General features: G+C 44.2%; 1 protein-coding gene across 2 annotated transcripts; it reads left to right on the top strand.

Annotated features, from left to right (window-relative positions):
- The first annotated feature begins 1,106 nt into the window (after window positions 1-1,106).
- Window positions 1,107-21,967, top strand: TMEM272 (transmembrane protein 272). Of its 2 annotated transcripts, XM_048933581.1 has the most exons (6): window positions 1,107-1,380; window positions 1,638-1,761; window positions 4,485-4,564; window positions 10,686-10,745; window positions 16,177-16,259; window positions 18,441-21,967. In XM_048933581.1, exons 3-6 carry the CDS (start codon window positions 4,507-4,509, stop codon window positions 18,801-18,803), a joined length of 564 nt encoding a protein of 187 aa, XP_048789538.1. In that variant the 5' UTR covers window positions 1,107-1,380; window positions 1,638-1,761; window positions 4,485-4,506; the 3' UTR covers window positions 18,804-21,967. The 2 variants fall into 2 exon arrangements, with proteins under 2 accessions (XP_048789538.1, XP_048789537.1); XM_048933580.1 differs by lacking the exon at window positions 1,638-1,761 and having other exon boundaries at window positions 1,108-1,380.
- The last annotated feature ends 1,053 nt before the right edge of the window (window positions 21,968-23,020 follow it).

Raw genomic sequence — 23,020 nt, 5'->3', positions numbered from 1 at the left:
CTACTAACCTTGCAGTTTACTGCAAAACTACTAATAACCTGTAAATTGCTGTTAAAACTCAGGTTGCATACAATCAATCTGCGACAAATGTCTGTGTCCTCATGCTGTACCTCTTGGAACACCAATGGAGAACATCAGGAGGCTTCCAGGAGAGTGTTCCTACTTCCTTCATTGACCCTACAGAAGGGTTGGGTTCCCTGCTTAAGTGCTAAACCAACCCCTGCTAAAGGGCAATGAAGAAAAACCTTGTTCTTCCTCTTTGCTTAGCTGCCAAAGTCCCTTAACCAAAATTCTCCAAGATTCCAATCTTGGATCTAAAGCCAAATGAGCAAAAATATTTTTCTTTCTGAAATTGTCTTGCTTTATACCTGCAGAATCAGCTCAAAGTGGGATTTTACCCTATGTTTGCTGTGTTCTCACACTCCTGGTTCCTTCCCTAGGACTTGCTGCTGCCCCTTGATATGACACTTCCTGCTCCTGGAAGTGCTGTGCTTTTGGTGCCGCAAGTCACATCTCTTCTTCACTTTCAGTGTTTGTGTTTAAGTCCCCCACACACTTGCTGACCCAAAGGCGTGTGAAGTTACCACTGTCAAACACCCTCATTTTCCTTTCCTTGCCTGACCCCAGTGTTGAAGCCCTTTTCTCAGTGCAGGACCTTTAGCAATGCTCTAACTTGGCAGTTATATTTGCAGTGAGCTGTGCTGCCACTTATCCTGGAGAAGTTCTGTGCATGAAATCCACTTTCCTCTTGCACAGAACAAGTGCTTTCCCTAAAGCAATGCCACGCACACAATAAGCCCAGAGGCAGCAAACTGTCACCTGCTGACAGGAGGCAAGAATTCACCTTACAAACAGACCTCCACCACAAGAGAAATAGCAGCGAGCCAGCTCTTCGGATGTGCTAAAGATCATCAATTGCACTGATAGGGAGGGGGAAACTGCACGAAGAATGGACTAAGCACTTCATATTTGCTACGGATTTTAGGATGTACATACATATATATCTTTAATGAGAGCTTTAGTGAAGGGATCGCTGTTTTCCCTCTGGCAGAGGCACAGCTGAGCTGGGCCCTTTGTTTCCCCCTGCTGCGTGGTGGAGCTGCCCGAGTGGGCTGTGGCTGCAGTTGTGGGAGTGGGAAATGAGGGGGGTTCAGCTCTGACGGCTGTGTTCCTGCATCCCACATCCCTCATCCTGCATCACTGCATCCCACATCCCTCAGGCTGGCAAGAGGTGTGCAAATGAGAGACTGGAAGGAATAAAGACATCATCTGGAAGTGGGCTCTCCCTTTGGGCTCCTGCTGAAGGCTGGATTTCGTGGTCTCACAGCCCCGTCTCCCACGTGTGTTGGTGGAGTGCTTCAGATCCTGCAGCTCTCTCAGGTAAGGGACCAGCTCTCAGTGGGACCCTGCACCCTTCGGCACATTGGGTGGCAGCTGAGGCTTTGGGAAGCACGGGAAAAGCTGCCTGCTGCGTTCCTCGCTCCTGCATGGGGCATCTGAAGTGGGGAGCGGGCACAGCTAAGTTGGAGCAGACTGAATACTGGAGGATAAGTGTGGAAACAAACGGTCCTCATTTGGGCTCATGCTGTGAGTCACAGCGCTCTTCTTCTTTTGACCCACATAAATGAAACATTTAGGGTGAAAATAATGACCAGCACAACAGTTTAAGCTATAACTGCCCAAAATAAAGAGAGGACCAGACTGTAGCATCTGTGCTGCAGGGACTGAGCTCTGCTGCTAGCTGGGAACAGCCCTCGAAAGGTGAGCCAAAAGCCTGCTCTTGTCTGTCACATTTTTTTTCTGGCTGTGGCTGTTTTCCCCTTTGCATGTGACTTTCCCAACTCTCCATCAAACTGGGAGCAGGGACCGTGTGGGGGGTCAACTGCGCTGCCTTTGCATGCCGTGGGTCTGCATGCTGCACCACAGCAAGTTTCATGCAACGTTTAAGCTCAGACAGTGCCAGTTCCCAATATCAGCAAAGCCATTCCCTACCTGCCTGCCTGCTGAATAGCACTTCAGCACCCTCATGCATCGGCATGGAGGAAAATATTCATCTGCAACGCTCAGAAGCTTCTGCACATATGCTGAAAGGCTGGGCAATGGGGCAGCATGCGTTTATCTAGGGGAGCTCTGTAGGGATTTGTGAGTCCTGCAGGAGTCAAATCTGGAGCCTGAGGGATAGGTTGATGCCCTCTCCTAGCAATTATGTGCACTGTGCCCTTGTGTGAATGCTCTGTTCATAGCCATCATGATTTGCTTTATCTTACCTGTTAGAACTGCGAGCCCAGAACTCTCTTTCGGACATTTCTGGACTCCATCGCTAGATGGGGACATGCTCACGTACACTGAGTCCTCCCTCGGTTTGTCTTCACTTTCTTTACTTCAGTGTAAAGTGAGAGTTAATTTAGATGGAACGCATTTTACCCTCTGCTTACAGAAATACAGCATTCCCATCCACACACAGTTCTGCTCAGGACAATTTGGTACCCAATCAATTTTTAATACGGCATTAATTTTGTTAGCAAGGCTTCTGTAAGAAGCCACAAAAGTGATTCTGGAGATGAAGCTATCTAAAGGCTAGTATTACTGATCTCTTTACATAAATGGGAATATTACTGTCAGTAGCCAGTGACATACTCAAAATTAATGTCTATTTATGCACATTCTAAGAACTTTCACCAAATCTTTTAAAGTTTAAAATCAGGGTATCAATTGTTTTTGGAAACTACCAGTTTCCCTTTCTTCTTCCTGTTTTCCCTGAGCATGCAACACTGCCCATTTCCCTTTCTTCAAATATTTGTCAGTAGTTGCAATCCAAAGCCCAGATTTTGCTCTTTGGAGGAAGGTTGTGGTGCCTGGAGGAGGAGTATGCCCTCCATGAGGACATAGACAATCTCTATTCCACGCTCTTTATCATCTTTGTGGTCTCTGTGCTTGTACATCTCAGCCATATATGGTGGGGATTGGACATGTGATGGTGTGGGTATATGGCCATGCGTTGCCTGGCTGGTGCAAGTTTGTCTTCACCTCCTCTCTGGGGCCTTGCAATCTTTGTAGGGTTTGGGCCAGCTTGGGCTTTGCATGCACAGTGAGAAACTGTGCTGGATGGGTTTCAGGTCAGCTTGGAACAGAATGTGTCACACTTAAAATACTGCTTTTTAGAGAATTTAAAAGAAGCTGATTTGGGGCATCTTCCTCCATTCCTGCCTCCTCCACATGCATTCCTATTTCATTTTGCTCCTTCAGCAAGTCTGAAATACAGAGTCCTTTGCTGGGAACTCAGCAGAGCTCTTATGATAGGTACATACACAAGAAGTGAAAAATGGTTCTGCACAACATGTATCGCGATTATCACGAGATAACAAGCTACAGCAGCTGAGCAGAAATGACCTACAGCGAAATAATTAGTAGTGGGCTGTGCTTGGTCTCGTTCATCTTCATCCTAGCGGGCTTCGTGTCCTGTGTCCTGAGACCACAGGGAGAGGAGGTGTGATTTGGGATCTCTTTCTTCCAGTACTTCACCGTTACCCACATGTCCCCTTCTGATCAATATTTCTTCTGCACCTCAAACAACCCCAGTCTCATTTTTCGCCACCTATTCACCCAGTTGGTGCTGATGGTGGACCTGTCCTGGAGGCTTGGAGCATGTGCACATGCGTGTGAGAGCTTTCCAAACTCCCGTGAACACTCCCATCAGCACTGGATTGGACTATTTAACTGTCCAATGCTGTTTTGTGCCCAGCCTGGATGACTCACTGGCTGCTCATCCCTCACCCCATCATAAAAGTTCTTCATTACAAAGCCCTACTTTCTAATCCAGCTACTTTCTAATGAAAGGCATTGTGTTCTGAGCTCCCTGAGGTTTGTAGTTTCCATTCCACGTCCCTCTTCAGAACAGTCCCTGATCTCAAAAGTATCTTCTTCCCCTCTTTTCCCCTTTTCTTTACTTCACTTTTGCTCACTAAATAATATTTGCAGAGATCTGCATTGTGTAGCAAATTGTACCTCCGTCACTGAGCTTTCTCACAAGGTCAGATGCACTTTGTGCTGCTCCAACTCCAACCAAAAGTGAGGGCTCTGGTTACCCCCACCCCCCTACTTACCAGAATCTTTGGCAGATGTTACATTTTCCATGGCTACTGTCCAATTCTTCACAATTACCCGGATCCAGCACTGTACAAACTGTGCGTGAGTAGGGTGGCAAAAAGCAATGGGCGAGGCAAGGAGCAATGGAGAAGCAGGTTTTATGCCACTGAAAACCAGGCTTGAGAGGCTGTGAAGGCCACAGAAGGAAAGCCTCTCCCAGGGTGTTCAACTCTGAGTGCATCATGCTTTCACTGCCTGCATTTGGGGCTGATTTGGGGGGGTCTTCAGGGTAGTGAAAGACTACAGAAGTGTGTGAATCACTCTGAGCCAAGATATTTAGTTAGTTGAAGACACTGCTTTTGATTTTCATAACTGTATTCACTTCTGTATCCCCACAGACAGCCCAAAAGGTGCTTCACAATGCCGGCTGGCCTGGAGAAAGCTTGTCACCGCTGCATATCCAAAATTGCCAGCAATGGTAAGGCTGCTCTGGGAGTAACCTCTCTCTGTATTTAAACAGCTCCACAGCTAATAGAAATAAGTCTAGAACAAAGTTAAGGTGGCACCAAGTCCCGCCTGAATTTCCCTTGACTTCCCTGCTTTCCTTTTCCTTTCCTAAGTGATTTTAAGTGCTGACAGAGCATCCAGCAGCAGTTGCATCTCTAAAGTATCTACCTGTACTGCATTACGTGGATCAGAGCAGGTTGAGCAGAGGGTTAAGAGCCAATATGTTTAAAACTCCCACAGACTTTATCTCCTTTTCACTCTGAGTTGCACGCAATTTTTGCTTTCACTTTTAATCAACAGCAGTTTCTAATTCCACTCAGACGTACAGAGAACAAAACTCCGTCATCCACTTGACCACTCAGCCTAATTGATACCTCACCCACACAACCGATTGCAGTCGTCAGTCCATGGAGATCAGGGTCTTTTATATGAATTTCTTTGGCTTTACTTCAACGGCTCTCAAAGTTCAGAACAAACTTTAACTTGTGATTAAGTCACATTGCTCCTTGCTGCCTTGCAGTCCTTCAGATCAAACAGCAGCACTGATGAGTCCCAAGTGCATTTTAGCATGAACAGTTGTGGAAGAGCAGAATTCAGCCAAGCAGCTGGGACTGCTCTTAGAGCTGGTGCTGGAGGACTAGCAGGGAAATGCCCAGAGGTGCATGGAACAAAAAGGCAAATGCAGTGTGTCCTCTGATTTTTGTTCCTACTAGTTAGGAGAAAAATGTCACTGTTCCCTGCTGGTACCAGAGCTTTAATGATGGCTGAGAAAACAAAAGATCTTTCTGAAGGTTTTTTGAAAGAATGGGATTAGTTCTGATCTCATGACTGCTCTCTTACCTCAGGAGCACCTTCTTGGATACCCACAAAGTTCCCCTTGTGTAAAGCAACTCAGAAATACCACCCCAAGAAACCCATTACCTTTAGTTCCTCTTTACCTTTAAGTTCAAAATCGACTTGGCTTTAGCTACAGATCAGCCACTGCATCCCAAACTGATTTTCTGTTTGTTAGAATGCAAACTCCCCTAAAGTGCCCTGGTGCTTCATTTTACATTTTCTCATCACCCCGTGTACATTTTTCAAATTGCATTTCAGCACAGCCCACGTTGTACCTCTTGTTTCCTGATATTTAAATGACTCTGAAGAGTCACCCAACTTCCTCAGCATCATTTACGTTATTTTCGTTCTTCATACAGCAATTTAAGCTCAGAACATTAGGGCAATATTAAATAACTGACCACAGAATAAAAGGCTAACTCACTATGCTGAGTCTCTTGCAAAGCAAATCAGCGGCTCTTTATGTAATGCCTACACTGTATTTAAAAAGTGCATCTGGAAATTAAGCACAAGGGGCCAAATTCAGCACTGAAGTCATGACATAGCTGTAATTTAGTAGCTAGAGACATGGCATAAAATTCAGTCAAGCTGTTCTGCAATATTGCCTAACCCCCGCAGTGCCTATAATCTTTATGTATACACCTTCACCATTCGGTTGAATGTTCCCAGGTTACTGGCACCCCTTTCCAAATTGTTACTGAGGAGAACGGTGTTGCTGGTGTCAGTCCTGCAACCAGAAACTTAAATTGTAGGTGTTGCAATGCTGGCATAGTTTACTTGGGTATGCAGCTACTAGTGACCTGTTTCACAGTAATATAAGCTTTTCTAAGCAGACAGTGATGAATGGCATATAGCAAACAGCTGGAGGCTGAGGTTGGGTTTGGTCTTCAGCTCAACTTTATTGCACTCTCTTTGCCTCCAGTGGTGACCTTGCACTGGTACTGAAGACTTCTGCAAGGCTCTCTCAATCTTGTAGAGGTTTCCTGCAAATACCATGAAGGAGTAAAAGGTGGATGAAGATACCTGTGATGTGTATGCACTCTGTTACACTGCTACCTTCCACACTGCCCTATAGCACACTGTGACACTGCTTCCTAAGTGCTTTCCACATGCATCCTTGCAGCATCCTCAAAAACTGCCTAAATGCACTTCCAAAATGAGTGGCCCGCTTCCCAGAAGTTAATTGAGGTTAATGATGGATTCTGGCTTCTTCATTCCTATTTCAGCTCCTCTTTAATGCTGATTTCAAGTCATAGAATCATAGAATCATAGAATATCAGAAGTTGGAAGGGACCCAAAAAGATCATCGAGTCCAACTCTCGGCTCCACACAGGACCACCTATAATTCAACTCTATGTCTGAGAACCTTGTCCAGATATTCCTTGAATTCCAGCAGCTTGGTGCTGTGCCCACAGCCCTGGGCAGGCTGTTCCATGCCCACCGACCCTTTCCCTCACCCCCAGCTGCCTCCCCTGACGCAGCTCCACGCCGTTCCCTGGTTCCCTGTTGCTGTCACACAGAGCAGAGCTCAGCGCTGCCCCTCCGCTCCCTGTGAGGAGCTGCAGCCGCCATCAGGCTTCCCCTCAGCTCCTCTGCTCTCTGCTGAACACACCAAGGGACCTCAGTTGCTCCTCATACATCTTCCCCTCCAAACACTTCACCATCTCCATAGCCTTTCTTTGGACACCACATTCTTCTTATATTCTGGTGCCCAAAGCTGCACTCAGTGCTCCAGATGAGGCTGTGCTGGCATGGAGTCTTCTCAGAGGTTGCCACGTGCATCTGCATCGCAGGTATCGGGCTGTAAACCAAATTTACTGACATCCACACTGCTGCAAGTCAGCCCCTTTCAAAGCAGAATCCTGTTGGGGCTGAGAAAGGGCTGCTGTGAATTTATACCCAGACCTTTGCTCCTCAACTTGCCCATGAAGATAAACCCTGGGGTGAATGCAAAGTTTGGAAAAAATATTCTCTTTTTTTATCAAAAAGTTGGCAGGCCATAGAACAGTGTGGCTAAAGTACCCAACACCTCATGTATTATGATGTATATTGTCAGAGAGCTTGCCATGCGGTCTCCTGAGCAGGCTGCACTGCTGCCATACTAGCATGCCATTCACAAAGTGGGTAGATTAAGATCTGTAGTCATAAATCACTTCAGATCAGAAGAGAGACCAAGTCACACAGCCGTGGTGTTGGTGGTGATTTCACGCTCATTTACTTCCATGCAGTGGAAGAGTGTGGGGAGCTCTGGCAGGAGACTGAAAGCTCAGCTAAACTGTGGGTTTATGGCATTGAAAAGTCCTGCTGTGCAGGAGGCGCTCTGCACCACCCTGCTGATTTTCCTGCCCACAGATTTCAAGGAATGTGCAAAACGGAAAGCTGTTCCCTCTCCTCTTTCTCTGCTGTGACTGCACATTAGGGTTGCTTGTGTTGCCTCCCATAGCAGGGCCTTGCTCATGCCGATCACAAAATGGCTGCCCCAGCAGTGGCTCTGCTGCCTGATGCCCTGACAGCAGCTCCTTGGATCAGGTGCTCTTCTGATGTTCCTCTGAACCATGCCTGGGCTCATTTACCTCACTCAGCTGTGGTTTTAGAGACTGCCAGTCTTTTCTTGCCTCTTTTTCTAGGACTGGGTCCCAGGGCTCTTTTGACGGGCTGGTGTGGTGATATTGCTGACTTAGAGCTATTGCTAGCCACGTGTGTGAAACTGCATGGACAGCAGCTCCTTCTGCAGAACTGCCTTGCTACCTTGCGACAAATTGCATTTTATTGAGCAATTTGTCTTCAGACCAGACTGGGGCAGCACAGTCCAGGCAAATGCAGGCAGAGTGTGTGTGTCCTATCTGAGGAGCATTGCTCTGAACCCCCCCTCAACGAATTGGGGAAAACGGTCTTTAGCTCTGCCAGTTGCGTAGCCAATTGTTGAGAGTCTCACTTTGTTGAACACAGCGCTGGAAGCCTTCCCAGACGATGCATCTGCCCCTCCAATTCCAGACCTAAGAGGCTAAGGCTGAATGGGAAGATAATGAGTAAATACATTCCCAGCGACTGCTGTGGGAGGAGAATTAATGAACCATTATCTTTTTCTCCTGAGCCGCAAGTTGTCCCTACCTCCCATTTCTCTCCTACAAAATCAAGCTTCTGGGTAGAGATGTTAGACATGTACGAGCCAGCTGTGTACCAGATGCACAGCCCCACATAAATGTGGGCCTTGCTGAGCCTCTCAGGGCTCACCACAGCATCCTTCCCCACTGATCCATGCACTGCCAGGTGAAGGAATGGCACGGTGCCACCTCCAACTTGTTCCTGCAGGAACAGGAGGAGGTGATACCTCCATTAGATTGGTGGCTCCACTCAGAGCTGCTGACAGCACTGTGATGACGGGACCTAGGGCAACACTGGGGAATCGATGCAGCCCCTGCCCACTTCAGCTGCATTCATTTGGATGCTAGGTACATTTGTTGAGATGGGCACTGCCTGCTGGTGATGTGCATGGGTGTGTTTGAAGTCCAACTGAACTTCAAACACTGCTCTAGCCGATGAAAATTATAGTCTAGATAACATAACAGCAAGAATGTCTGGCATGAAATGGGACACTTGGTGAAAAGGAAGGGTCTGGGGTGTCGGTGTTTGAAAGAGCTTCGTCAAGGGTAGGATATCACTCAGGCAGAGGAGGAGTTTCTGGTCTGTGTCGAATTCAAGACATGGAAGAGCCAGAGCAGGAATGTGTGTGAGAGAGGCCAACCGGCAGAGAGAGGAGGAGTGGCACAAAGGAACAGAAGTGCTTTCTTCAGCTCAAAATATCTTCAGTCTCCACCAATTCATAGAGATAATAAACATGCTGTTTCTGAGAGAGACAGTCGTCTCTCAGGCACAGAAGTATGAGCTCTATGCTCCCTGTTAAGGAAACACAAGCAGTGTGTGTGTGTGGGGGGGGGGGGGGGGGGGGGGGATGGATTCCTGTGAAAAGTGACTGCAAGGCAGAAAATCCAGATTTTGGTGGTGCCACTACGTCTCTGATTCGGTTCCTCCTTCTGGCAAATGGAGGCAGTGCTGTTTCCCTATTCCTACAAGCACCCTGATGGTGATGCTTTGGCAGCACTGCGCAGCCATCCTGTGCTGCACTGCACAGCATCATGTCACAGGCAGTGGGTCCAGTCCTACATTGCACAAAGGGAGCAAATTGTTTGGCAGAGGCTGCAGTGCTGGGATATGAGCTCTGACTTCTTTCATAATCTTCCACGGAGGCACACTACTCTTTTCTTAACCCTTCTGCAACTTATGCCTACTTCCACAGTCTATGCCTATTGCACATTTGCTTTCTTAAGCACCTACTTGCAGATCAGGAAGTGCTCTGCAGGGACGCTCACTGCAGAATTTCCTCATTATGCTTCCCCCTCATTTTCAGGAGCAGCATCTCACTTTAATATTGCAGAGTGCCCATGATGAGGCACAGAGGTGGCAGCCTTTGCAGAAGATAGGCTGCTCACATTGTCATTGACACTGGATTTCTGCAAAAGTAAGCACTCATCCTCAGTCACATCAGACTGTGCTGGGAAAGTATGGGGATTCAGAAACAGCAGCAGGTCTCTGAGGAGTAACTAGGCACCTCAGAGCCTCTCATCCAAGAGGAAAGTTGATGCACACCCCTAGAGTATCCCTCCATGGAGCTAGAGTAACCCAGTGATAAGCTGTTCTCTGTCTTTGTGTCCATGTGCTGAGCTGGGTCAGGCAGCCAGACTAACCCCACACTCTCCACTTGTGCAATAAAGATCACTTATTTAGCTATCAGGGAAAACCGAGTGTAATGGCATTACAGCTGCTATTTGCTTCACAAACAGACACGGCTCATCAGTTGCCATGGATTAGCTCATGTGAGCTGCTTGTTATCACACACTATAACCTGGCAGTGTCTGAAGCTGGTGCAGGCTAACGAAGCCTTTGCAGTCAGATACTTAAAAGTAGTAGAAGCAAAAGTACTTTGTGTCTCTCATTGTTTTATTGCTGATGTAAGAACTAAAATGTATTAATTAAAAAATAGAGGCTTGAGCTCTGGAAGAGCAGCAGGCCATTTCCTGGTCTCATCGTCTCAGATGCTGCACACTAAATGTGATATTCCCCCTGCATCTTGTACACTGCAAAGCACTGGTGAAACTTCTAAACTCCAATAACACTGTCTTTATTTTCTTTTTCTTTTTCTTTTTTCTTTTTTCTTTTTTCTTTTTTTTTCTTTCTTTTTTTTTTGCCATTCACAGCATGCTTTATATTTGGGCTCCTTGCTTTCCTTGCCTTACCATTGTCCATGACTTTTACAGGTAAGTTAACTACAGAAGCACTTCTGTAATTTGAATTTTCTGACACTGCCTGGCAAGTTAATGCATCTTGTGGGAGAAAGGAGTTGGAAACCTTGAAGTTTCCAATCATTAAACTTGTAATTAAGCTTCAGACAGTCCATACTGTATGGAGGGGAGCAAGCAGTTCTTGAATTCAGAAACTACTTGTCTTAAATACATCTCCAGTGTGGGTCACTTTAGCATGGGACGGGAGTTAGGACATTTGGACACCTTACTGGTACATCTCTGCAATCTAACAGGGTCTGGGTTTCTCTATATCTAACCATAACTCTGAATTTTCTGGCAGTGCACTGCTTATTTGGAGGGCATCTGAACATTTTCCATTGTTGGGCTGGTCCAGATGACCTCTAGAGTTCCCTTCCAACCTAAACCACTCTGTGACTTCTTTTCACCACGAAGTTGCTGGTATGGTCTGTGTCTCAGATCTATTTTAATTCACTTTTTTATTGGCGTGTTTGCTTCAGCTCAATTGCTGCTTAGGCTACCAGCAACTGGCAGAGGTCTGTGGGTGTTTCAGCTCTGTCTGGGGGTGGAAGCTCAGCATCCGACACATGAGAAGATTTCATTAATCAGGCTTCCTCTGTATTAACTGCACTGCAAAAACCCTAGAAGCACAGGGCTGGAAGGGAAGACAAGATTGTCTAGTCTGCTATTTCTCCACCTTTTTGAAAATGCGACCTGTTTTTTGGCTCATCTGTCTTTTTATAACCACCCGAAGGCTGGCTTTGCAAGTAGAATTAAGGATCAAATGTTTAAGAAAGGAAAGGAAAATATTTTGAGCTGCAGAATGTTAAACATTTTCAAACTGTGTAAGGCTCTTTTCTTTCCTGAGGATCAGTTTTCTCTTATCATTAATAGAGGGTTTTTTAAGGCACATTTTCTAGCACATTTCCCAATACTTCATTGCTTCCTTTGGACCCTCCACACCCTTCCCAGGGGCCGTGACCCTGACTTGAGGCACACAGGCAGAGGTACCACCCTGCCTCCCCTTTCAGACCAGCTCTTATGCTCAGGACCCCTCTGGCAGACCTGGGGCTTCCCCTGACTTCAGAAAATTCCACAGCTCCCCACAGAGCCTATTTCAGCATCTTACTGCTCTCCCAGACAAAATAATTTTCCCCACATCCAACCTAAGTCTCCCCTATGGCAAATGAAATAGTCTGTAGCCTGTCCTACACACAAAGATACATTGGTGACTGTCCTACCCAAGGAAGCTTTGAAATATTTGAAGGGTCCTATTATAACTCCCCTCCATCTTTTTTCCAATTCTTCCAACCTGACCTCACAGGTCACTTTTTTGTAGCTTTCTTATACATTTGCCTTCCTCTTTTGGCCCCTGGTATGCATAGCTTATTTTTCCTCCTCAAAAAATATGACAGAACACAAGACTCAGCTGAGACCTGAGGAATGAGCAGCACAGAATAATTAGCTCCTCTGTTTAACATGCAGGATTCCTGTAAATGCACCTCAGAAGAAAAGATGCTCTCTGTACCAGCTCACTGGCTCTTATTTAGCTTATGGTGCATTACAAGCCCAGATGGTTTCTGGCAGAGCTTTTCCCTGTCAGAGATTTCTTGTTTTTTATTTACATTTAGGTTTTCTCTTCTAGATGTAGTTCTCAACTTTATCAGATGTCATTTCTTAGATTTTGAATGTCTTTTTCCAGAGTATCCAGATACTAAATTTTAAGTCTTGTCCTCAGAAACCCTAGCATTAATTCTGTCTTGGTGTCCTTGAGGAGCTGTTCATCTTCTGCCTTATAATTAAAGAGTGATGGTGCAAATGAGCTCTATACACAGGCATTGTGGGTGGGATAAATCACAACTCAATCTGGACTGTACGTGGCTGTAACCAAGCTCAGTATTCTGTTTTGCCCTTGCTGTCAATTAAGGGAAATGGGCATTTCTGATAGTGAAATTCCCACAGCCTCCTTTGGATGTCTGCAATAGGATGAGATTACTTTTGAGGGACTCTGGACAATGAGCCCAACTGCAGGCATCTCTTTTTGGCCAGAAATGTGAAAAAATGGGTTCAGCTGAATGCCAACCCTGCTTCCTTTATCTGGGGTCTCCTCAGTACCAGAAATGACTGTGATAGGGCTCTGATTAGGGAGCCCTAATTAGGAATTAGGGAGTTCTAATTAGGGATTAAAGAGCAATTAGGAACTTGAGAGATGGCCTCAACTGTTCCATCGCAACACTTAGGCTCCTATGCTTATCCATGACTTAAAATTGCTATTCATCCCATAAGAGGATTTTGGCTTTAGCTTTTCCCCAGTCTGAACATGCCTGAGCTGTGGAGTAGGGATGAGAAGGTATGATTTCAGGTGTGGTACAGCTTGTGTGCATGTTGACAGCAAGCCTTCTGGAAATGGATCCACACTGGAATCTGACTGCTTTGAAATAATGTTTCTTAGGGATATTTTATAATACCTTTAAAATCAGTGAGAAATGCAAAGTGCATGGTAAGATATTAGCCTGGAGTTGTGGTCATCTCCCCCACCAAAGACAGAGCCCTTCTTTTTCCACAACTCACCAAAATGAAGAGATGATGTCACTGCAATATTGCATTGTCAGACAATATTGGTATTCTGTGGCTGCGTACCTTCAAAGGTATTTTTAGAAAAATCATATGTCAAGGCAAATGCAGGTATTTATTATCCAAGCAGAAGCCTCTGATTTTTTGATAACAATCTGTTTTCATGATTGCAGAGATCATGCTGGTGCCCCTCCAGTCATTTTGGCTTGTGCTTTCTGCAAAGGGAAGCTGAGATATTTTCAGATGTTAACAAGCAAATTACAACAATATAAGTTAAAACACAGCGGTGAATTACTGGTAGTAATTACACAGTAACAGTGTATATTTTAAAATCTTGGTAGTACTGTAAATCACAGTGTAGATTTTTTAAAGAAGTCCTTTGTTATGAGGTGCATTTCAGCCATTTCCAGCTGCCTGAGAAGAGCGGAGCAGTTCAAACAAGGCCAGTGCTGTGTGCCAGGGCAGGTCACTGGGAGCACTGGATTCACAGCAGAGCCTGGATTTCTCATCGCCCATCGACCCCCATCACCAAGAGCCAAAGGGGAGCAAAGCTGGTGCCCATGGAAAGGAAGCACTGATGCTCTCCTGCTGGTCTGGGTGTTCCCAAATAAAGCACATGCCATGTGTGAATTGATCTCTGCATTACACATATGCCTCAATTTCATCGTAGCAAATGTCAGTGCTTATCTGCCAGCAGTAGGTCCATATTTCCCATTCACCCACAGTACTGTATTTTTAAAGTTATAAATGTACTAATTCCTTTCATCTTTTCTTTTGCTGTCATATCTGCCTGGAACATTCTCCTCAAAACTACTGAGTAACACTGCCTGTCATTCAAATTGTTCCCAAGTCTGAGTGCTGTCACGTTACATATATGAAAGGATTCCATAACAGATTGGTCTGGGAAACAGAATCTTAACTCCATGAAAGAAAATTGGCATGTTTTCTTGCCTATTTTTTTTCTCTCAAATCAAAATCTCAGTAGTGCATTGGAAACAGCAATTGTCTGGGTTCTTACACTTATATATATTCCCTAAGATCCCTGGCCAGCTGCTTTTCAAGCAGGCTATTATACGGCCAAGGACTCTGGAAACACTGGCAGCTGCTTTCTGAAAATGATAGAATCCTCAATGATTTCTCTATTGCCCACCTTTTTAAAGTTGGGAGTCTGAATAGGTTTCAGTGTTAGTGGCAAAATGGACAAAAAATTGCAGGCTTAGAAACAGCAGACAGAAAGGAAGAGAGTCCAAGTCCATCCAAGTCCAGTCCTTTTCAATTACAAGAGGCTTAGTACTAAATATTTAGTCTAGAATAATCCCTATGCTTCTCCATAGCAGGTCACTGCGTGTTATGACTAATGTAAGATCCATAGCAAAGCAACCACAATCCAGGATATCCATATTATGCTATGCAAGAAGTACAGGAGAGGTTTAGCACACCAGCAATGTTCTAGAGCACCCATAGCAGTGGATTTGGTGGGCAAATCCACCAAATCCACTGAAGAGAACCACAGCTACAGAAGAAGGCAAAAAAACCCCAACCCAAACAACAACAAAAAATCCAAACCCACTCCCCATCAAATCACTGACATCTTTTTCCTGACGCCAAACTGCCTTTGTGATGTAGTTTTGAACATGAAAACAAGATGTTCCACCAGAGAAATGTTTAGCACTAAGGCCAGCATGTTGCTCTAAGTGTCCTGCATCAAAATGACAACCAATTGTTAAGAGAAAAGTACAAAAAAAACTCCTAGAAAATGAGTTTCACAGCAAGAAGAAAACAGAAAATCCTTTCTGGCTTCTGCAACTGAACAGTAGAAGTCTCGAAATATGGGCTCAATGACAATAAAATGATAGGGTAATGAAGAATTTAAAATTATTTAAAGACACCAGTGAGTAGGAGACTTGGGCAAATGATTCAGCTCAGCTAACTTTAGGTACTTACAGCTGGCTGTCTAGATTCCTTGTACAGTTATAGAGAGAAAGAAGCACTTTCAGGGCACAATTCATCTGACCTATTTTAAATGCCTATCTTAGGAAGAGATGAATTGAATTTTAGAAGGGTCTATTTCTCCCTATTGACCATAAGGAGAGTCTAGGAAACTAGTTCAGATATAGATGCCTGCATTGCAGACATCTAAATTTGGACAGATGAGTCTCACTGCCACAGACCTGTATCATAAGCTTCAGTGTCTAATGCCAGCATCAGCCTTGTATCACCATACATTCCCTTCCCTAAAACTTACTCAGCTTTCTCATGCTAGCAGTAGATTTGAGGGTTGCCAGGATCCCCAGCTCCATAACAACCAGTGCTTTTTATTCTCCAGCAACCAAACAGCCTAGAAATTTGAGCATCCCTCGTTCCCTATTAGCTGCCTGGGAAACTGAAATGGTTCCAGGAGCTCCCACAAGTACTGGCACCCAAGCTTTAAGGAATCTGACTCAGGAACATGCTACAAACATGGTGCTAATAGGAGAGGCCTGGGAGTAGGTTATCAGATGAAAAAGAAAAAAAAATTTATAAATCGTACTAATTTTCAATGATTTTTTTCTACTTCTGATGAAAACTTCCTGACCAGCTCAGTCAGTTGTTCATTTATCAGATGTTAAAATGGAAGCCAGAGTAGTTAAGTAGTTAGATTTGCTCCCCTCCTGCCCTTTGCTTGCTCACAGCCCTCACTCCTGCAGTGGGAGATGCAAACCCCACTTAATTCAGCTCCCACTTCAACAGACACTGGGTACATATCTTGGGTCTAAGAACTGTACTTTAGTGCAGAATTTTAGTTTGCACTGTACAGCTTGTTGCACCGTTTGATCACTCAAGATAATAAACATTATTAATTTTTGCTGTTCAGGAATGAAGTTTTTGGAAGATTGCCCAGTTCAGCCACTAATTCCATTATATCTGTTGGTGGGTGGCGTGATTGGCAGCTTAAAGGTAATGTGCATTCTATGTGTGAAAAATACTTTGTGTGACTAGACTTTGACTTACTGGTTAAGACAAAACGAGGGCACCAGACAGCCATGTGCATGCAGTACAGGAGACAGCTATCTGGATTGAACTGCACTTGTTCCAACACTCAGGGCACCCATCAGCCAAGTGAAATGCTAATGAGTTCCCTTCAGCATTGTCCCATACACTGTGGTATGCCTTTCTCTTACAGTATGTCTGCTATCAAACCCACTGATAGAAAAGACTGCATAACATGGCTGGCTATGGGAAATGAAGTCCTATTTCCTCTAACAGTCCTCCAAGCCTTCTTCATTTTCGCAGGTGTTTGCTCATAGTGCTGCACGGGTTCAATTTATCACACTTCAGCATGGTTAGAAGCAGTGACCACACAGTAGCATGGCTTTCAACCCTAAGTAAATGTACCCTTGCATTGCTGTGCCTATTAATCTGGGCACAGCCAGCTCTCTTCTAGTGGACCATGCTCATTTATCTTTACTGAGCCAGCAGAGGATGGCTACTTGGCTACTTATACCCATGTCACACCCTGGGCACTATAATGCTGTAGCTCTGTGATGACTCCAGGGCAAAGGATGGCCCCACTTTGACAGGCCCCTTAGCTAATGCATCCAGGTCCTTTTCTTTGCCAGGACTGAAAGATCAGGCAAACTATCTGTAGATCTCTACATCCCCTGAACTCCTTCACAGTTATAAGCAAACTGCAGTACAGCACTGGGAAACCAATTATCCCTCTGAGGATCTTTGGGCAGCAAATAAGTAAAAGGAGAAGCAAGAAAGTACTTAATCTAGTACTTAATCTTGCTATGTGAATGCTATGAGTTCTCCTGGCAAATGTTTAGACATTTGATCACACCTCTGGACTTATCTGTATATTCAAAGGCAATTTAACAATGCTTTAGAAAAGATCAGATTTGAAAGGAACTTCTCAGGCTAATGAATGGAAGCATTCATCAAAAATGCTGACTATCTCTTAGCTGTTGCTGATTTGAAATCACTTTTTATCACCCAGAGTAAGTGGGTCAGTTAATATTTCTACCGACATCAAATACTGGATTGAATTTGGTTTCAGCTGACACAGGACAGTGTTTTTTTGCAGGCTGGCAATACATCTGAACTTGATTTGGCTAACTTTTGTCATCTCATAGTGCTTGATCTCTAGCTGAATCCCACCCCTTAGTTCTACCCAGTTGCACTCATGGGACTGCACTGACTGCTACAGGCGTATGGGAGTTGTGCCTGAGCAGTACACTTAGCTAGCTTCAAATCTGAGACTTAGAGATTTATGGACACTCTAAGAATGGGTATAGGATGAGTACAGGATGAGGTCTTGAAAGAACACTGTCCTGTGATAGATATAATTTAATGACTACTCATTCTGGCCACATGGATCTGATCTATTTGGCTTTTTCAGCGCCTCCAGTCTTTTAAAAGCTTTGATAACCTGTAGTTGTTCACCAACACGATGCAGCCACTCTACAGTATCTGGACAGTCTTTCTGAATTCATGCCTTTCTGCTCCATAACCATATATTCTGCATTATTATCAGTGTGAGCAACAGCCAGAATTTGCTTCAACTACAGCGTGGCAAAGCAATGTACAGAGGGATAGACTTTCTATGGAGTGGTTAGATGGTATTGATGAGATCCATAAATCCAAGGGTTTCCTGTCTTACCTTTGCCAACAACTGGGTTAGGAAAAGAGCTGGCTTTTCCAGCAAATATTTAGTCAATACACAATTGAACAGTTGTACAAAGTAGAGCAAGAGAATCCTGTTCTCAGTTGATTCACCTACATGGTAATGGAAAGCAACGAGGGGAGACAAATCCACCCACAACTAGGCAGGAACTTCCCTCCTCAGCTCATTTAGCAATTACTCTAATTTGGTTTTTTAAATCTCCAGTGTGAAAACTGCTGCCATTTCCCCACATAATCTGTTCCCATGCTTTTCTATCATGCCACTGGCAAGTTATTTTTCCAATGTCTGGCCTAAAAATCTCACCAAGGATCTGTCTCATTTTGGGCTCCTCAGATTTCTTGTACCTCACTTTCCCACACTCAATTTTAGTTTGGTCCAAAGGTTGGCAGTGGTCAGGAGATGTTCAGACTTTCCACAATTTACTCATTCCCTTTTCTCCCCAATGGTTCCAGGTGACTCTGCTGCTGTACGACTCAACCAAGATGAGGCAACTGCTTTCCAAGTCTGTTGTGATTGATGATGATGATGACGACGAATACCCCTGGAGGCAGAACGCTCACAAGTACTACATCCATCTAACCCTCAGCATCTTCCTCTTCCTTTGGTTCATTCTTGGGAACTACTGGGTGTTTTCAGTGTACCTGCCAAATTTCATCCCACCTTTTCACCAGCCCCAGGATTACTGTGACAAAACCTTGTACATTTTTGCTGTTGGTGTTCTCATTATTAGCCATACTGTTCTCTTCCTCCTCATCTTTTGTAGCTGTTGCATATATTTTTTTTCCAGGCATAGGTACTCTTCAGAGGAAGACTAAGTGCCACGTAAATAAAACTCCAGATGTTTAGGAAAGGGTGTGCAATGAAAAGGCAATAACTCACCCTTATGTGTATCTTTGTTGTACTATATATACGTATGTTAGCAGTCAACTGCAGGAGGAAATTGTAAATCACATTCCAGTACCATTTGGAAATAGCTAAGCTAGAATACAGCTTACTCAATGTGAAATTGCTGCTATAGATGCCAGGGTGCAGTCTTGCTAACTTCTATAACCCTTTTTTAACTCTTGGATTTTCTATTTGAAGTGTCAAATTCTTTAGTAAGCTCTTGGATATGACAAACTCCTCTAAAACCAGGCTCCTGGTTTTACAGCACAGTACATATTTGCCTGTAAAAGTAGCCATGTTATCCCCTTTACTGGGACCTGAACACCTCTGTAGCCTTGCTGAGGTGTGTTACTGTCCTTGCATTAAAGATGCAGGAGCTGAGGCAACAAAAGATATAGGGCTGCATTCAGACCACTTTGACTTTGGACTTTGACAGTGACTTAGATGCTCATCAGAAAGCTACCCAGGCCACTGTTAGACCAGCCTGTTAAGTATCTGGGATAGCAGTATGAGCATATGTAAAAGGCAGCTCGAATATGGCACCAAGATCTCTCCTGAACTTGGTCTAGAAAGCATCTGTATCTATCTTTGGTGCTAAAACAGTCTCCATGTATCCATGTATATCCAGTGCATCCAAACTGAGCCAAGGCCACCAGGAGATGAGCTACTGAGCAACAGATTAGGCGCTGTAACCAGGCCTCAGCAGTTCCCAGCCCAGGGAGACTCATTTCTCCACTTCTTGTATAATATTAATTTGTCAGTACCACACCAAGATGCTTGTCAAACCACGGTGATTAAGTTCACATCAAAACTGATGAGGCTATCTTAGTGCTTTAAGCATAGAACACGGTAATATAGAATATTTAAATACGGAACATGAGCAGGAATGTGGGAATTTCAGGTGGATGTGCTTATTAGAGGAGTTCTCTAGTTGTGGTGTGAGTGTGAAACACCTGATTTGTTCACTGCAGTGCCGTACTTACGGAAATCTATACTTAATGGATAGATGTAACTAATACAGCTTTTAAGCCAACAGCAGTGTCAGCTTTAAAAGCACCAGCATGCTCAGAGACAATTGTTTTGTGACATGTAATGGAACGAGCCCATACCTGGTCCTGGGAGATTGTTTTTTATGTGCTGATGAATGCAGTATAAAAGCGCTCTTTCTGCTTTTTCTTTTATGCAAATCTGTTAATACAGTCAAAGTGGAAGGGCTCTCCTGTATGCAAGCATGAGGATGGCCCCAAGCACAGAAGCAGATGCGGGCTTGGGGTATCTTTTCTGTTAAAAACCAGTGTTTTTAGAAGTGTGTGTTTTAGAGAAACCTAACAGAGCTGTAAGGCACCGTTCAACAACAATACCCACAGCTGAACAGGCTTTGTTCAACCATTCCTCCTGGGTCTGAGGCTGAACAATAGAATATCTGTGGGAATCACCTGTGAACATTTATCTCAGAGCCGCTGCATAGACTAAGGGTGCATTTGGTCCAGATAGATTTTAATTCATGCCCCAGCTTTAGGAATTATGTAGTTGCGGAAACCTAATCTTAGCAAGCCGGTGGGAAAATGGGTAGAAGAGGAAAAATCAGCGTAGCACTCCCCAGCCCTGCAGCAGTTATCAGGAGTCAGAGATATGCTGTCCCCATTCAGAAATTCAACAAATGGAAGTTGCTAACACTGCCACTTGATGCATGCTGTGTGCAGGGAAATATGAGCAGCGGCAGCCCTTCCTTTTACACACGAACTGAAGATCCAGGCTGTGATTTCCTATGAGCTGCTTCACCCCATCTCTCCATTGCCTCTCTGAAGGTACTATGCGTTTCTGAAACATAACTGTTGCCAACAGTGGAATGCTAGAATTCCTCCTTCCTACCCAAAGTATCTCATGGCTCAGCATTTGGACTACCAGATTTTGGCACAGACAGATGCTCAGTTCTGAACCACTCTACATGATTCTACCTTCAGTGGAGAGCATATTTCATTCATTAAGATGTCACGGTGTTTAAAAAATTGCATTTCAGCATCTTGACATCCGTCCAGCACTTGAATGTAACAAAGCTGCTGTTTAGCATTACACAGGAACCTTACCAAAAAGCATGAAAAAGATTTTATTATGCAAAGGAAATTTAACACTAAAATAGCTACAGACATTCATTCCCATCACTGGACTCCAATAAAAATGTCCCTGTTCTTGTAAAATGCTGCTAGAGTCATTCTTGATTACAGAAAATTACTCCTGTGTGTGTCAGAACTGACTGCTGTGCCACTACACACCCTGCGACCTTGCAGCAAGTGACAATGTGTGTGCTCCTACCCAACCAAATACGATTTGATTTTAGTTTGCCCCACAGAAGAAGAGATTTAAGCTGAGTCCCATTGCCTTGTGTTTTCTGTGTGCCTGTATGCAGGCAGTTGCAGCAGCAGATGAGCAATAATTCATGAAACACACCAGTGACACACCAGTGAGCCTGAGGCCTGCATCTCATTCAGGCTGAATGAATCTCTGCAGTCAGTTGTGGAGACTTAATTCTTTAGGTATGAGAACCCAGAACATTCACTGACTTTGTGGGAAACAGCTGATAAATCACAATGCCAGTGTTCAGTAGTTGGTTGACTCAAGCTGAAAGTACCAGAGGAGGTATTAAGGAAGCTAAGGGCAGTTGTAAAATACTTTAAACATCTATATGGTAAACAGAAAACTTTGTTAAGATCGAGGGAGGAAAATTCTGAATTGACAGTATTTAATTTTACTAATGTATGTGAATAATCTATTACACTGCCACTGCCTCCTTCAGCAGGATAGAATCACGCAGGTGTGGAGCAAGGACAGCCAGTTTGGAGCATATGATGCATACACTGTGTTATTGTGGCTTATTAAGTTATCAACATTCTCCTGGTCCGTCATCTTCAGCAGGATTGCTCCTAACACTCAATAAAGCACTCAGCTTAAATTCAAATGAAGCTGGTTTAAGTGAAAGCATTTTATCTCCCTTTGGGGTAAGCTAGGAACGTGGTCTTCAGCACCTTACCTTGTAAACAGTAACTTCTTAAATTCACAGAGTGATGGTGTCCCAGGCATGGATGAGCTCAGTCCCTGGAGGAACAAATACATTCCCTCTGCGGACTGCTGTGGAGAACTAAATCATTACAACCCCAAAGCTGAAAGGCTGAAAATACAGTCTATGCCTTGGTATGAAAATGTTTAACGTTTTCCCACTGGACCAAAATTACAAATTGAATTTTTTTTTTTCTTTTTCTTCTTCTTTTTCTTTTTTCCTGCAGTGAAATAAATGGCTTTGGGAAAATTGAACAAAATACACCCTTAAGCCAATTATGATGAACTCAGAAATGTAACGACTACAATGGAGGAAATTGTCTGTAACCATTCTAGTTAAATCATCTCTCCCTTTTGAGAAACAAAGCTATCTTTCTAGCTTTCAACATAAGAAATAGCCACAGTTTCAATGGATTAGATTGCCTGTGCTCTGCTAGTTGTGGGTACTATGGAAATCCAACAATATGAAGACACAAAGATATTTCTGCTTGCACAAAGAAGAATACAGACGTATACATATCATAAATGCAATGGCAGCAGACATGCAATACATTACATTTATTACATTTTATTGCCCACAGTGTATTTCTCCTCCCTCCACTCCACCTTCTTTGGCAACAGACATCATATTCCAAAGCTTTGAGGAACAGCTTCCCAGAGCTGTTTTAAAAGCTGCAGACAGATAAGTAAATGTCTCATTCTTTCATTTCAACATAGGTAGCTCTGGAGGGCTACCTGCTGACCCACAGAAGTAGGGAAGAAGGACATCAGACTTGTCACAGACCTCATTGCTGGAGTAGAAACAGGAATTCATACTGTTCAGGAATAAAAATAGGAGATTGCTCTCACAAGGCAATTGGTTCAGACTTTATGAGGCCCCAAGACATCACACTTTAACAGTACAAGGTGACTGTGCAGAAAATGATAAAAAAAGTAGAAGTTATTCTTGGTTAGTTCAAGAGCTGTTTCACGTGTTTCAGAGTTGGCTGAGCAAGGACCTGCAGCTTAAACTGAGGGAAAAGAGAGAAATGTACAGGACGTGGAAGCAGGGTGCCTGGGAAGAATATAGGGACGTTGTGCAGAAATAAGATTA

The sequence above is a fragment of the Lagopus muta genome, chromosome 1 (assembly GCF_023343835.1).
Source record: "Lagopus muta isolate bLagMut1 chromosome 1, bLagMut1 primary, whole genome shotgun sequence".
Classification (NCBI taxonomy): Eukaryota; Metazoa; Chordata; class Aves; order Galliformes; family Phasianidae; genus Lagopus; species Lagopus muta.
Note: the sequence above shows the minus strand (reverse complement) of the source record. Positions and strands in the feature narration are given on the sequence as shown.

What these genes read in the sequence shown, in the direction of transcription:
- TMEM272 (XM_048933581.1), top strand. Translation starts at nt 4,507, where the DNA reads ATGCCGGCTGGCCTGGAGAAAGCTTGTCACCGCTGCATATCCAAAATT. An exon ending in ATCCAAAATTGCCAGCAATG is followed by an intron (nt 4,565 to 10,685) that starts GTAAGGCTGCTC and finishes TGCCATTCACAG; the next exon opens with CATGCTTTATATTTGGGCTC. An exon ending in ATTGTCCATGACTTTTACAG is followed by an intron (nt 10,746 to 16,176) that starts GTAAGTTAACTA and finishes TTTGCTGTTCAG; the next exon opens with GAATGAAGTTTTTGGAAGAT.